The following is a 15,304-nucleotide window of genomic DNA, read 5'->3' as shown; positions in this document are numbered from 1 at the left end:
CCCCCCATCCTGGGGCTCTGCCCCAGCCTGAGGGATGCGGTGGAGAAGCAGACAGAAGAGCCGGCTGAGAGGCAGGCAGAGCCCAGGGCCGTGCTGCCTCTCTGCTCCCGTAGACCGTTCTGCCCATCATGGCTTCCGCTGGCCTTTCCTCAGCATAGAGCAGGCATCTCTGCCAGTGCCTCCGCTCTCCTTCCCCGGAGCTGTGAGGTCCGCCTTCCCCCGCTTAGCGTGAGGCCCAGCCGAGCGCCTGGCTCCATGTCCCCTTCCCCTCATCCGGCCCGGGCATCAGCCCCCATCACAGTGGGAGGGATGATGGCCAGGAGCATGCTGACCCTGACCCCGTATTTGCAACAAGCTTCCAGATGAGCCTGTGACCACCAGGCTTGTAGCCCCACATGGGCCAGAGAGCCACCCGCCGGGGCTCCCGCCCACTCCTGCTGTTGGCATCAGTGCCAGAGTTTCGCTCCCCTCCCCCGAAAAATTGATCCCTTATTTCTACATCAATTGTTCCTAATCTAAATCCCCAAAAGTGCACAAAGCATCTCTCCCCAACCCTGGTTCCTCCTCTTTTTCAAGACCCTGGCTGGAAAGTCTCAGGCTGGTGACCTCCAGAGAAGGCCATTTCCGCCCTTCCTAAATCCTAGGGGCTCACCCAGCATTGGGAGAACAGTGGTTCCTGCCCCCACCTCCCCCCGCAAAATATAAACAGCCTGACACCCCTCCCACGTGGCCTGTAGAAGGCGCGCCCCTGGCCCTCAGGCCCCAGGTCTTAGCCCTGCCCCAGGACCTGCCAGCAGGACCTGCGGTTCGGGCCCCAGGCCCCCAGCAGAGACACTGTGATATGGGGGGTGAGGGGTAGAGAGCTAGGGCACTCGGCCAGTTCATGACGGCCACCCTCGGCTGACCACCCAGCTCCCAGGAGGCTGAGGCTCAGGGAGGAGGGGCTGCCCAACCAGAGGGTGACAGTAGCATTCAAGGCCACGGAACCACGCGGTCAGCTACCACCCCACCAGCCCCTCGATGCCTCGTGCTTTTGGGGGTGGCCCCTGGGGTCTCCTGGCCTCACGTGGGGCAGCCTAGGATGCGTGAGAGCTTGGGAATGGGTTCCAAAGTCAATACATCCGGGACACGCAGTGGTTCTGCCCCCGCCCTGTGCACACACCGCCCCCCCCGGGAGGGCAGCATGCACCCAACTCATGGGGGATAAACCAGGTCTGGGCATTTCCAGCAATGTGTCTGAGGGCAGGGGACCTCTGGAAAGGCCAGCTGGACCCCTGTGTCTCCCTTTCCTCTGCTCCCCACACAGGCCGGCGGGAGGCCCAGCCTGCACCACTTGGAGAGCTTCTGACCCTCCCCTTCCCCTCCCTACGCAGGGTGGATCTTTGGCGAGCGCCTGCATGACCAGGAGAGAGGCTGGTTCCCCAGCAACATGACTGAGGAGATCTTGAATCCGAAGATTCGGTCCCAGAACCTCAAGGAGTGTTTCCGTGTCCACAAGATGGATGACCCTCAGCGCAGCCAGAATAAGGACCGCAGGAAGCTGGGCAGCCGAAATCGGCAGTGACCCCTGGTCCCCGGCCTGGCCAAGGGATGTGGGTGGGCAGGAGCAGGTCGTGGCGGGCAGCCCCCAGCGGACAGCGGAGGGGCTCAGCAGGAAGGCCGGACGCCGCTGCAGGCAGCAGGGTGTGAGCTGGGGTGCCTTGGCAGGAGTTGCCTCCACCCCTCACCCCTGCTACGTGGTTAGTGCTCATGTGTCTTGGCCCCTCACTCACGAACTGCAGAAAAGGTGCCCACGTCCCTCCTCTGCTGCATTTGTAAATGAAAAAGTGTATTTTAAACAGTGTTACACCACCTCTTCTTGTCTCTTGGGAGGGGCAGACAGAGGATGGGCATGCTCCAGGGCCCTTCCCAGGCACTGAGAGGCCCCAGACCCAGGGTGTCCCTGGCCAAGGGCAGGTGCAGAGGTGATGATGTCATGACCCCTGCACGTGTCCTCTCCCCTGGAAGCTGTTAGAATCGGCCAGGTGCACAGACGGACCACCCTTGCCTGATGAGCTTGACGAGCGTCCTTTGGTCTCCGACTCAAAGGACTGAGAGACCAACCGCCTCTGTCCACCTCCGCCCCAAGCCTCTGCCAGCCTCTGGCTGCACGGCCAGGCCTGCCTCATGGCCACCAGAGCTTGGCTGAGGGCCCACGCCGCCTTTGGCTCCCTGATGGGCTGGATGTAACTCGTTTCTTCTGGCCCCTTCTGGAGCCCAGGTGTTATAAAGAAATGACTTGGTCATTGCATCCTGTATGGATTATGGTTCCGAGAAAAGCAAATATCATTTCTGGCTGCATTAAAAGAAGCATCATGTATAAAATAAAAGAGAGGAAGGTCTACTTTTTATTACCCTTGTGCGCACAAGAATGAGGTGTTTCGGTCTGGCAGGGAGAGAAGAGCCCCCTTCAAGCCCAGTGGAGGGGGTGTGTCCCAGGGAAAGGGCTAAGGAGGCTTCCCGTGGAGGAAGAAGCAGCCGGGGTTGGGGCCTCAGGATGGGAGTGGATTTGGACCTCCACTTGTGGAGGGACTCCAGAAACAGAATAAGCTGTTTGAGGCAGTGGGGGACATCCTTCTGCAGGTTGAGGAGGCAGGTTTGAACACTGGGGGACAGAGGTGTCAGTGGGTGGTGGTCCCATAAGGTTTGGGACTGCGGCTTCCCACCTGGCCAGTCACTGGCCTGGGACACTTCTTCCCACCTCCAGAGGTGGCAGCCAGTTACCGGAGGCTGCAGCTGGCCCTCAGAGCCACCCCACACACGGCTCTGTCCTGGAATGGGGAGGGCCTTAAATCCCACCCCGCCCAGCCCTGCCTGCCTGTGGCCATGCCCTTTCCACCAGGACACACTTAGATTAGAAGCCCAGGATTTAGATCAAGTGGGACGTTGCAGCATCTTCCCACAGGCCACAGCATGGCCCTTGGCGTTCTTGAGACCTCAGACCCTTTAAGAACTGGATGAATCCCTGGAAGATGCATACATATGCAACATGCTGGCCCAACTGGAGAGGGACCCCCCTGGTCCCAGTGAGGGGCTGATGCTCTTGGGGCCTCCATGCTGCAACCCCAGGGGGAGCACCTGCACCTGAGTTTCCCAGGAGTGAGGGGATAGGGAGAGGGACCATTTCGGAGCCCCATACTGCTCTTGGCAGGGTGGGGCTGGGGAGGGGAGCCGTTGGTCCTGGCCCTTACCCCACTTTTCTTTTTGGAGTTGGGAAACAGCATACTGACTTGAGTCACCTGCTCTAAGGAGGGCTTCGGCTACTGCAGGTTATGTGTAATAATGTAAACAGTTTCATGAAAACCAGTCAGTTTCATAACAGTCTTTTATAAGCAGAAACTTAAGCCGTGATGTGTTTTGGGGAGTGTGAGTGGGTACCACGTGTGGCCATCTGGCGTATCCAGGAGGAGAAAACTGGTCTTAGCCAGAACAGGTGTAGTCAGGAGCTCAGAGAAACCAAGGAGGCCAAAACAGTTGCTAGAGACAATGGTGAAAAAAAAAGAGGAACAGCTCACTCCCCCAGCACTCACTCACCAGGATCCTCTTGTGGCCCAGGGGTTAAACCATCACTGGGGTTTGCAGACAGTGCCCCCTCTAGGCCTTAGGGTCCTCACTCCAAGGGCCCTTGGAGGATGAGGACAGGATGCAGTTCTGACTTCTTTCCTGCTGCACCCAGAGCAGGTAAGCCACTATTTTAAATCCCTCTCTTTAAACTATAAAAGTTAGGCTTCCTGGGAAGTATGGAAGACAGAGGGCATGACCAAGGACCCAGTGCCAGGGCCAAGCTGGGGCGTGGCACGGCTGGGTGGTTCCTCATCCCTCATTCAGCTGCCATAATTTCAGGGTTGAAGTGAAAAGAGATGAGCTTGAAAAGCCTTTTTGTTTTCTTTCTCTAAAACAGCCGTCCTGCGTGGGGTTGCCCACTCTGCCAGAGGCTCGGCGAAGCCCCCTGCACAAGCTTACCCAAGCCAGGGGAGGGAGGCGGTCTGGGGCTGTGGGTTGGGGAGCCAGGACAGGGGCCCACAGCACCCGGGCTTCACCCCTCTTCTCATTCGCTCCTTGGGCTCCCCGGGGTAGAGGGGCCCCCAGGGGTCCTGAGGGTGCAGGTCTGGGGCTCAGAGCCCGCAAATAGCGCGCTGGCTGCCAGAGTCAGAAGACGCCCCCCACCCCCAAAGTCACTGGCCTCTGGTTGGGGAGCCGGGACAGCCGAGGGCCCCGCGGACCCCACCATCACCCAGCGAGGCGCAGAACGCAGGGCGGCGGGCCCGGGGCGCAGAACGCAGGGCGGCGGGCTCCAGGGCCGGAGCTGAGGGGGCGGCAGAGGGCAGGCCCCGGGCAGTTTGCGGGACGAGCAGAGGGCTGCGGCACGGGGACTCCGCGCTCCCAAGGCCTCGCCGAGGACTCTGCCCAGATCGCTTCGCAAGCCCCGCTCCCGCACACCGGCGGCCTCCGGCGCACGCGCATCGCGCCCGCACCCGCGCTCCTGCGGGGCCCCGGCGCACGTGCGCTCACGCACGCGCACGTGTGCGCGCTGTCGTGCGCCTCGAGCCCCGAGCACGTGCACGTCGCCCGCCCCCCGCCCCCCGCCCCCACCCGCTCGCCCACACACTCACGCGCGGACACATGGAGACACGGGGGCGCGCACCCGGGGTGCCGCCGAGTCGCGCCGCGGCCGGGGCGCGGCCCCTTTATTCGCTTCAGGAGGCGGAAAATTTTCTCAGCGCGACGACCACGAGCGCCAGCACCACGCAGGTGGCCAGCAGGGCGGCGATGACGATGGCCGCGATGGCGCCGGGCCCCAGCGAGCCTGCGGAGGACGGAGGGCCGCGTCAGCCCCGAGGCCCGGCCCCCCCCCACCCCTTCCTCCCGGCCCGCCCGGCCCCCGCGCCCCAGCCCGTACCGCCGCCCTGGTCCAGACGCTCCCGCGCGGTGCTGTCCTCGGGGCTCGGCGCGGCGGTGGGCGCGGGCGGGCCGCTGACCGCCGGCTCCCAGGCGGGGCTGGTGCTCTCCACGGGGCCTTCTCCCGATGGCAGCTCGGCGGGCTCGTTCCACAGGGTGGGCACGGGCTCCTGCGGGCCCTCGGCTGCAAAGCCAAGGACAGGTGTGGGGGCCCGGGCGGCAGGGCCGACGGGGACGTCGCCCCCGCCGTTGACCGACTGGGAAGGGGAGCTGAGTGCGGGGCTCTGGGGCTCAGCGCGGTGCTTGCCGCTTCGCAGGTGGGGCGACGGAGGCCGAGTGGCCCACGTGTGGCCCCAGAGCCCCCGCTGGGGTCAGGCCGCCCCTGCCATGAGAGGACAGGTTGATGGGGGAGGAGGGCACTGAGGGACCAACAGGCCCACTCGGGAGGAAGCTGGAAGAACTTCGGGCTGGCAGCGAGCTTCATTCAGGGCAGGGGGCCCGGGGGAGGCAGGGCAATTCGACTCCCAGCAGAGCCTGGGGCCCCCCATCTGAACTGCTGGGCTCTGTAGGTCCTGGGGAAGTGACACTTGTAAAGGGTCCTCTCCCCGCACCCTCACAGGGCAGACCCAGGGCAGCCTTCACCCTGGAGAAGGCACCGGGAGGGTGAGGCAGTGCCCTCTCCGGGAACCAGGGTTCCTGCCCAGCCCGGCCGGTGAGGGGCCCCTGCTGCAGGAGGTGGAGAGGAGAGGCCCACCCCACACCCCAGGGGCAGCCGGCCCTGCTGCTCCTCGGCCCTAACCTGGGCAGAGTGGAGCAGCCCCCAGGGCCTGGGGTCTAGCGCCCGCACGTGCCTCCACATGCCCCCCGAGTGTCTGAGGCTTAAAGCGCAGGGGCCTCTCTAGCCTAAGAAACTGTGATGCCAGCACGTTGCTGTCTCCAGACAGAACAGGGCCAGAGGGGTGGGCAGGGGTGTTTGTGGTCAGTGTAAGGGAAGCCCCAGAAAAGGGTAAGCCCTCACCCCCGCGCTAGCTGGGGCTCCGTCAGCACATCAGTCTCCGGGCAGCGTTTTCTGCAGGAGCCTTTCTCTGCTCATGGTTGGGGGTTAGCAGGATTTAGGGGACCCAGGGGACCCAGAGAACGAGAGGGAGGGACAGGCTGAGAGGCCTGCATGGTAACCCTAGGCAGCCCACACCAATTTTGCTCCCCCGTCAGGGGTCCTAGCCTGAGGAGCCTCACAGCAACACCCCAGCCCTGGCCCCATCCAGCCTTCCCAGACACCCAGTGAGGTCCAACACCAGGATGGGAAGCAGGCTCCAGGCCTCCCCACCCCAGCCCTGAGTGATCTCTGTTGTGATCCAGGGATGCTAGAATGGGCTTAGTGGGCATTACAGCACACCGTCTCATCGATACCAGCTGCTCTATGGTCTTCCAAGAAGCTTCAGGGCAGGGGGGCCAGGGGAGGCAGGGCACTTCGACTCCCAGCAGAGCCTGGGGCCCCCCATCTGAACTGCTGGGCTCTGTAGGTCCTGGGGAAGTGACACTTGTAAGTGTTAAGCTGAGGTGGGCGCCGCGCTGGCAGTTAGGTGCTGCTGGGGATTGAAGCCCCTGAAGAGGTTGTGCTTCCCGAGAAACTTCCTGGGAAGTTGTGGTTCAGTCAGTACAACCCTGGCCAGCCCACCTGCGGTCCCTGGGGCACATTTCACACTTGGGGGCTCCACCCCTGAGAGCTCCCCCAGGGCACAGACAAGCCAGACCCACACCCTGCTTCCAGGCTCACCAGCTCCTGGAGAGGGGGGGTGCTCTGGGAAGACACAAAGGTACTTCCAGGGTTCTTCTGCCAACGTGTCCACCTGAGGCAAATCATGAGTAAACAGCCAATCCCAAATTCCAGGGCAGTCTTAAAATAACTAGGCTTTCAAAAACGTTAAGGTCATGAGAGACAAAGAAAGAGTGAGGAATTGTTCCAGGCTGGGGACTAAGGAGCTGTGACAACACAACGCACCGTGCGTTCCCGGACGGAACATTATGGAGTCCACTGGTGAACTACGAATAAGGCTGTGGTTCAGGTGATAGTACTGCGTCAGTTTTCACTTCCTGATTTGGATAACTGACTCTGCTTATGTAAGAGAATGACCTTGTTCTTAGGAAGTATTTAGGGACAAAGGGGCAAGATGTCTGCAACTTACTGTCAAATGGTTCAGCAATCAGATAGGTAAATGTGTAAATAGAGACAGGAAGACGGTGAGAAGAGCAAATATGGCAAAATGTTGGCGGTCCGTGAATCCAAGTGAAGAGCCTACTGGATTATTCTTCTAACTTTTCTGTAAACTTCAGATCGGTTCATGACAAAATTTTACAAGGTCCCCAGCTCCCAGGCCCTGCCCCTGGTGCCTCTCCCAGGCCTCAGCTGGATCCGTTCCGAGGCTCAGCTTGCAGGCAGGGACAGCTGTCATATTCCCAGGGCTTGCCCGGGCCTGTGCCCCTTTTCAGAAACACCCCTGGCAAGGAGGCCTCTCAGGGGCGGAAGGCCCCTGCACCCACTCTGTGGAAGCCTCCCTCTCCCAGGGCCCAGGCTGAAGCAGTGCTGGTGTCTGGGGGCCACCCTGGTCCACCGCCAACTTCAAAGACTTCCCTGTGAGGAAGGGGAAAGTGACTCTGTCAGGCCTCCCTTGTCGCTGCCTGGGAGGGCTGGGGTCTGCAGCCTGCAGCTGCCATGGAAGGCTCCAGGCCCTAGGCACGGGCTCTCCGGGGCTGAGCAGAGAAAAGGCCTGGGTCTACCCACCGCTTGGCAGGCCCTGAGGTCTAGGGCTCACAGACTGCCTGCCTCCCAGATAAATGAACAAACCACTGGTCCCCACTTGCTCACCACACGCCCAAGACAGAGTGGCAGCCGGGCACCTCCCTGTCCTACCACCACTAGCCAAAGCGCACCTCCAACTGCCAGGCCTCTGGCCAGAGAGGCCACCACAGGGCTACTGGGTATCAGGGCCAGCCAACCTGGTGGCATCCAAGGAGTCAGACCCAAGCTCAGGAAGAGGAGTGACAGGCAGGGGCTCACTCCCAGGAACTAGTGGTCACCCTCTGCCCTTTGCCAGAACCTGGGAGCCATCTCTGGGGGAGAAGGGCCCTCTGAGCAGGGTACTTGGAGACCCACCCAGACCATCTCCCTGTCTGCCCCCAGTGACCCAGCCTCACTCTGTTGCTCCCCACAGAAGCCTGGACCCTCCCTGCCAGATACACCAGCCCAGGCCCCCTCATCCCTGCTGTGCGCAGCCCCTCCCGCCCCTTCAAGACTCAGCCAGTCTCTGAAGCTTGAGGGGCTGAATCCTTTGGCTTCCAAATCTGGAGGGCTGGGTCCAAATCCCGGCTCCATCACAGCCTCACCCTGGGACCACCGCAGACTGACTTCGCCGCCTGCCTTCACTTCCCGACCTGTGGAATGGGGGTTGGACCGTGCCTCTCACAGCCCTCACTAGGTGGTGACTGTGCTGTCAAGGCCATCATCAGCTGCTGCCTCTGCCCTAGGGCCTTTCTGGCCTGGGCACCATGGCCCTTGCCACCCTGCGGGCTTTGCGCCTGCTGTAGCTGACCATCACCAGGAGACCCCCAGAGGCTGATCCGGGCTTCAAGGACTCATCTGCACCCAAGCAGCCAGGGCCCAGGGGCCAGCCAGCTCCCTGCCAGCCCAGGTGGGTGCCCCAGCGGCACACATGGGCCAGAACCGCAGCCTGCGCTCAGTCACCAGCCCTCCGGCAAAGGAGGTGCAGCTGCCAAGGAGGGCCGGGCATTTTCTTGTCCTCATCTACGTGCCTCCGTATTCTCTCAATTTGCTGTAGTCAGAGGGGGAAGCAAATCTATCCCCCACATCTCTCCTTCTGGGGAGCCATGAACAGAAGCCGTTGTCAAGGGGCTTCCGCACAGCAGGCCCCGTCTGAGGAGGGGGAAAGAAATGCCGGGCAGAGGGACTGGTACAAGGGCAGGCGTGGAAGGCGAGCAGAGGTGTCACGTGAGGACGGAGACGGGGGAGGGCAAGGACCAGCGTGAGCAGCGACCTGCGACTCCGCGCGCTGAGAAGACCAGGAGACGTGGGGGCCTCGTGACCCTGCCACAGGCCTGGGCACCGTGGGCTCTCCTCCAGCCCCACCGCCTGTCAGTAAATAAGCTTGTTTAACGCTCAGTCTGACCACTGGGCCCGGAGGCCAGGCGCCCGAGCTCACAGACGGCCTTTGTGCGGCCATGAAGGGCCTTTTCATCCCTGCCCTGGTCTCCCGCCCGCTCAGCCTGGCCTGCTCCCCGCCCCACCACCACCACCTCGGTAGCTGTGGCCACAGGCGACCTGCAGGGCGGGCAGCAGGCCGCTCCCTCCCCGCCTGCCTGCTCAGGACCCCAGCCCAGGGAGCAGCGGGCCAGGGGCCTGTGGGGCCTGCTGCACACCTGCTCTGAGCCTCCAGCCCGGGGTGGGGCGGCCAGGAGCCTCCCGAACCCCCTCCCTCCCAGAACGGCAGGGCGAACCACAGCCAGCCGGAACCCCAAAGACTCCGGGGTGGGGCTGGCCTGCCTGCCCTTGGTAGGACACGTGGAGGGGACTCGGGAGGTGAGGCCAGGTGAGGTCCTGCTGCCGCCAGACACCAGGCTGTCCCCAGGCATTCCTGCGGCAGCAGACGCAGCCCACCCACCCAGGCTGTGTGTGCACAGTCTGATCCAGCGCCTCTGGCCGGCAGCCTGGCTGGGAGGGCTGGCGGCATGGGGACCAAGAAACTGGACAGAAGCTGCCCACACGGCCCCAGACCCCGGGCAGACGGACGCCAGCACCTTCACCTCCACCCACTTCGACCACCAGGCGAGAGAAGCTTTTCACTGGGGGGAGTGGGGTATAAGGGAGCCACGGGGGACGCCACCCCACTTTAGATCACTTCCCGAATTCCCTGGGCACCACACCAGCCCCCTGGCTTGCCCAGCTGGCCCCTCTCCCACCAAAAGGGAGGCTGGGTGCTTTCCCAGCCGCGTGACGAGGTGCTTCTGCCTGAGACTACCCTGCACCCAGCAGAGCGGCTGGGGATGTTTTTCTCCTAACATGCGCTGAGCGCTACCAGCTGCCTGGCCCGTCCTGAAGGCTCACGTGTGTGAACTTGGCAGACCTACAGTCTCCTGCGAGAGAGGCAGAGGCGCTATGGTTATCGCCATGGTACAGCAGAGGAGAGGCACAGAGAGGCTGAGAAACAGCGAGGAGGACAGAGCCAGAAACAAAGCCAGCCCGCAAGCTTCTTCCTAGGGCGTCCAGAGGGAGGCCGGCAGGCCCACAGGCTCCTCGCCGCCCCACCCCGTTTCCTCCCGTGTTCGTGCCTGAGTGTGTGACCGTAAGGGTCCCCCCAGGCCTCGCATCCCCCAGCAGCTCTCCCAGCACCACGTCCACACGATGGCATCACAGCCTCCCTCAGATCCACAGACACTCCCCCGAAACCCATGCCGCGGAGGGTCTCCAGGGGCCCCCCACCCGCACATTTCTCCAGCCCCAGGACTCCCCACAGGAGCCCTGAAACACCTCCCTTTGGCCCACCTCGCGGCCATCAGAGGTGGCTTTCTTCCAGGAGAAAGACCACCCATGACCCATCTGTGCCTTTTCTCGCTCAGGCTTTGAAGCCCCACAGCTGTGCCCAGGACGGGGGCTCAGGTCCCAGGAGCCTGCCAACCCAAGCCTGGTGGGACCCTCCTCGCCAGACCCCAGACCCGGCCATTTTCAGCCTCAGTGCAGCGCCTCAGTCCAGCATCCTCATGGTTTTACAGAGGGGTCTCTGGCCCTGTGCTCCCTCTGGAATTTTTCCCAAGATGGAAACAGTACCTGGGTCTTCACTCTCAAAGGACATTTCAGAAAACCAGCAGAGAAGGGCTTGCAGGGCTTGACGAATAAATGGTAGGGCTCTGTGGTCTTACATCTAGGGGCCTGGGGCCTCTGCCCCTCAGCTGCTTGCCTGGTGCCCCCTCCTGACTCCCAGATCTGAAGGCCTTCAGATTTTAGGGTGCTGGAGTAATCCCCATGTCCCCTAGGCAGCTAATGTCCCTGGCCCTGCTCCCCAAGTCACCCTCCTACTTCAGAGGTCACTGTCTCTATAGCTAACGATTCCCTGAGGCCTCTGACGCAGCTGCTGCCAGCCTGTCTTGGGGGAGCCCTTCACAGAATCACCCCAAACTGCCACCCCATCTCCTGTGAATGGCCTTGCCAGTGGGCATTAGAGATTCTGGCCTAAGTTACTTCTTAGCCTTGGGAGGCTGGTGGTAGCAGAGCCCAGGGAGCACCCTTACCTGTGAGCACCGCAGGGGCCAGGACCCCCAAGAGCAGCAGCGCCGTGTGCAGGGCCAGACGGAACGCCATCCCAGCCCGTGAGCGAGCGCGGCCGGCGAGCGGGATGCACCGAGGGCTCAGCTGCTTAACTTCAGGGCAGAGGGAAAGAGGCATCGAAGGGCTGGGAAGGGTTTCATCAATGCAAACTCTGTCCTCCTGGGACACCGTGCCCGCCCCCCACACATGAAAACACACACACACACACACACAGACACACACACACAGCAAAGCTTACAGAACTGACTGCTTTCCTGAACTCTGGAGCAGCCCCACCCTCAGAGAGGGGAAGAGGAAATTGCTCTTTCCCGCTCTCCTTCTCTCTCTCTCTCTCACACACACACACACACACACACACCTGGGCCACTGAAAGTGAGAGAATCTCAACCTCCATGTGCAAGACTCACCCAGGGAGCTTGATAAATGCAGATGGCCCTGGTACTCTGTTTCAGTGGGTCGTGGATGGGCCCAGGAATCTGCATTTTAGTGCTCAAGGCCCAGGCTTGGGAGACTCCAACCCTAGGATGGCAGCACTGATGAGGGCCAGGTTCTGCTCACGTTTGGGCTCTCGATGCCTGGCGTGGAGTGGGCACACAACAGCGCTTGTTAAAGCAGCACTTTTAAAGCAGTTTCCATCCAAACCTTCTGGCAGCTCTAGTCTCTCCGGAAAAACTCATGTCATAAAACGACCTGTGTCCCTTCTTCTTGCTCTCTGTTCTCCTAGGTACCTGGGACTTGAAATACCACCTGTGTGTTCATGACACACATTTCTAACCCAGTTCTGGCCCAGAACTTCAGCCCCATCACCCACTGCCTCCCGGACAGCCCCAAGGGTACCTAATGAGCATCTCCAACTTAACGTGTCCAATACAAACCTTGACTGCGCTGCCTCCCCAGCCCTGCACAGTAGTTAAATCCCAGCCCCCCACCTTCCAGATGTCGTAGCCACATAATTAAAATTCATCAGAGGTCTCTCTCTTTCCCTTGTCTAAGCTCTCAGAAAGTACACCCCCCTACTTCAAACCCTTCATGGTTTCCCACTGCTCTTAGAATAAAAAGCCAAACTAAGGACTTGCCTTGGCCCTGCTCACTATGTTCAGTCTGCTGGCCTTGACGAGGTTCCTCCAATACACCAAACTTAATCCTGCCTCAGGGCCTTTTCACTCACTGTCCCCTCTCCCAGAAAGCAGTCTCTCAGCTCATTACATGGCTACCTCCTAATCACCATTCAGGTCTCAGCTCTGATCATTCAGTCCCCCATCCACCCATCACATGGCTTTAAATTTCTTCTTAGCATTTATATTTATATGAAACTCTCATTTCCTTTTTTTTTTTTTTTTTTTGGTTAATTTTTTGAGGGATGACCTATGTACTGTGAAGTACACAAATCTTATGTTTACAGCTTGAGGAACTTTCATACATGTATAAACACCACCCAAATCAATATAGAACATTTCCAGCACACCAGCAGGATTCTTCCTGCCCCTCCCTAGTCAGTACCCCCAAGGTGCCAATCTGTCTTCTATCACCATAGATTAGCTTCCTCTACTCTTGAACTTCAAATAAACGGAATCATATGACATGAACTCTTGTGTCTGGCTTCTTCTGCCCAACATTCTGTGAGATTCATCCACATTGTTGCACGTCGCAGTGGCTCAGTCTTTTTTATTGCTGAATAGTATTCAATTGTATGACTATGCCACAATTTATCCACTTTTATCCATTTATTTATGTCAATTTGGGTTATTTCCAGGTCTGAACTTTTATGAATATAGCTCCTGTGGGTATTCTTGTACCTGCCTTTGGTGAACATATACACTAACTGCTCTTGGTTATGTATCTAAAGGTAGGATTGCTAGGTCGGAGTATAGTGTTTAGATTCTGTAGATGCGGACGAGCAGCCTTTCGGTGTTTGTTCTCATTCATACTCATCAGCAGTGTGAGAGTTCCAGTCGCTCCACATCCTCACCAATACCTGGCATGGCCCGTCTTTTTTATTTCTAGCCGTTCTGATAGGGTCTCACCGTGGTTGTACTTCCATGACTAATAAAGTTGAACACCTTTTCATATTTACTGACCACAGGAATATCCTCCTGTGTGAAGGGTCTGCTCAGTTTTTTTTGCTGACATATGAGGGTGGTCTATCACGTTGAATTTATTTTTAGGATTTTTTCGGTGTGCGTACCCAGAAAAAAATTCTTTGTCAGATATATGATACGGTGCCTTTAAATGAAGTGTCCATTGGTTGTCTGTCTCTACTCTGTGACTAAGTCCTAGACAGCTGGGGCTGTGTTTAGTTCACCAGCGTATTTCTAGAACCTAGCACATGATAGGAACTTAATACTGGAATTCACTCAGTTGGGATTTCTGGGGTAGAATTAACATCGAGCATCTTCTCACTTGTTCACTCATCTGTTGGTGCTGCGTGTTTGCTCTGTCTCCCGTCCTCACCGTTCTGTGCCCTCAGTGTAATGTAGAGTCAGACTCCCAGAGCACACTCCTGAGAGATTCTTGCCAGCTGACTCCCTGTTGGCATCTGCAGTGGAGGCACTGGGGGGAGATGAAAGGCGGGAGAGAAGTGCCTCTCCTTCTGATTCAGATTTCTGACAATGTCTCTGGCAGCAGCAGCAGCACTGGCCACAGCAACTTCAGTAACGAGGAAGTGTGGCTTGCAAAATTACAGTCAAATTGAATTCACAGCTGTGTCAATTCTTTAGGTGAAATTTATGGCACTGAATGGGAAGGAGTGAGACCCTGAGATCTGGAATGGGGGTATTTGGGCAGACTCAAAACACATCTGAGAATCTTCCACTCACAAATCCTCAGGCCTCCCTTGCGGAAGCAGCAGGCTCCTTAGAGAAACGGCTAATTCCGAATCTGGAAAAGTAAAAGTAAACGATGAGCCTAGAATATCTCATGCCAAATTAAGAAAGTGCTCAAAGGATGATAGGGATATGGCAAAAGGACACAAATGTCAACTTGGAGGGGCTCCAAATGGACAATTTGTGCACAGTAGTATCCGATTATAACCTACAGTGTGTGCATGTATGCGTGTGCGTGTGTGTGTGTGTGTGTGTGTGTGTAAAGCTCCTTATAGTAGAATGCTGACTAATAAATTACAGGAAAGCTTGACAACCACTAATTGTTCAAGCAAGAATCATCAATGGCTGCTAAAACTAGCGGATAAAAGTTTGATGAGAGCTGGATATTTACGTAGTCTCAAAGTATCTCCCATAAAGAGAAAAATCATTACAGTGGAAAAACCTGGCAGATACTATCTTTAAGTAATTAAAGTTAACATCACCAGTAATGGTTCAAACTGACATCATGTACCTCCTGATATGACACATCAAGGACATAACATCACTTCTGTAGTATTCCTGCCCAATTGCATAATCTCAATTAAACCATGAGAAAAATACCAGACAAATGCAAACTGAGTACATTCTACAAAATAATTATCCTTTAAAAATCTCAAGGTATGAAAGATAGAGGAACTGTTCCAGATTAGGGAAGACTCAAGAAACATGACATCCAAATACAAAAAGCAATCATGATGGCATCCTGCACCTTTTTGTTTTTCCTTATAAAAGACATTAGTGGAACAATTGGTGAAATATGAATGAAGCCTGGATATTAACTAATAGCATCATATACTTTATTTCCTAATTTTAATAATTGTACTGTGGTTATGTAAATGTCCTTGTCTCAAGGAAACACACCCTGAAGTGTTTAGGGATAAGGGACATAATGTCTGCAATTTGCTTTCAAGTGATTCATAAAAAATAGTTACTGAGAGTCATTATTGTGAGTGTAGTTATTGAGGAAAAAAATGATAAAGCAGGTGTGGTAAAATGTTAGCAATTGGAGAATCTGGATGAAAGATATGTGGGAGTTTTTTCTACTGTTCTTGCAAGTTTTAAGTCTGAAATTATTCAAAATTTTAAAAATCCCCCTTCTCCCCAAAAAGAATCACTGTATTTCAGTGACTAATGAAATAATAGACCTAGGCAATGATCATCAATGAAT

The 15,304-nt window shown here is 57.5% G+C and overlaps 2 protein-coding genes across 3 annotated transcripts in view; one reads left to right on the top strand and one right to left on the bottom strand.

Moving 5' to 3' along the window:
* Positions 1-2,345, top strand: part of NGEF (neuronal guanine nucleotide exchange factor) — a 78,873-nt gene extending 76,528 nt beyond the window's left edge. For both annotated transcript variants that reach the window (XM_061205965.1, XM_061205972.1), the window contains one exon: positions 1,374-2,345. In XM_061205965.1, coding sequence (XP_061061948.1) covers positions 1,374-1,564 — 191 coding nt within the window. In that variant the 3' untranslated portion in view covers positions 1,565-2,345. The remainder of the gene's footprint in view (positions 1-1,373) is intronic.
* Positions 2,346-4,736: 2,391 nt separating this feature from the next.
* SNORC (secondary ossification center associated regulator of chondrocyte maturation) lies at positions 4,737-11,308 on the bottom strand. Its single transcript, XM_061205962.1, has 3 exons — positions 11,239-11,308; positions 4,940-5,122; positions 4,737-4,846 (listed from the first exon to the last, which is right to left on the bottom strand). The coding sequence occupies exons 1-3, from the start codon at positions 11,306-11,308 to the stop codon at positions 4,737-4,739; spliced, it is 363 nt and encodes a 120-aa protein (XP_061061945.1).
* Positions 11,309-15,304: the final 3,996 nt, after the last annotated feature.

Source organism: Eubalaena glacialis, chromosome 1, assembly GCF_028564815.1.
Source record: "Eubalaena glacialis isolate mEubGla1 chromosome 1, mEubGla1.1.hap2.+ XY, whole genome shotgun sequence".
Taxonomy (NCBI): Eukaryota; Metazoa; Chordata; class Mammalia; order Artiodactyla; family Balaenidae; genus Eubalaena; species Eubalaena glacialis.
The sequence above is the reverse complement of the archived record's forward strand: the minus strand, read 5'-3'. Positions and strand labels throughout refer to the sequence as shown.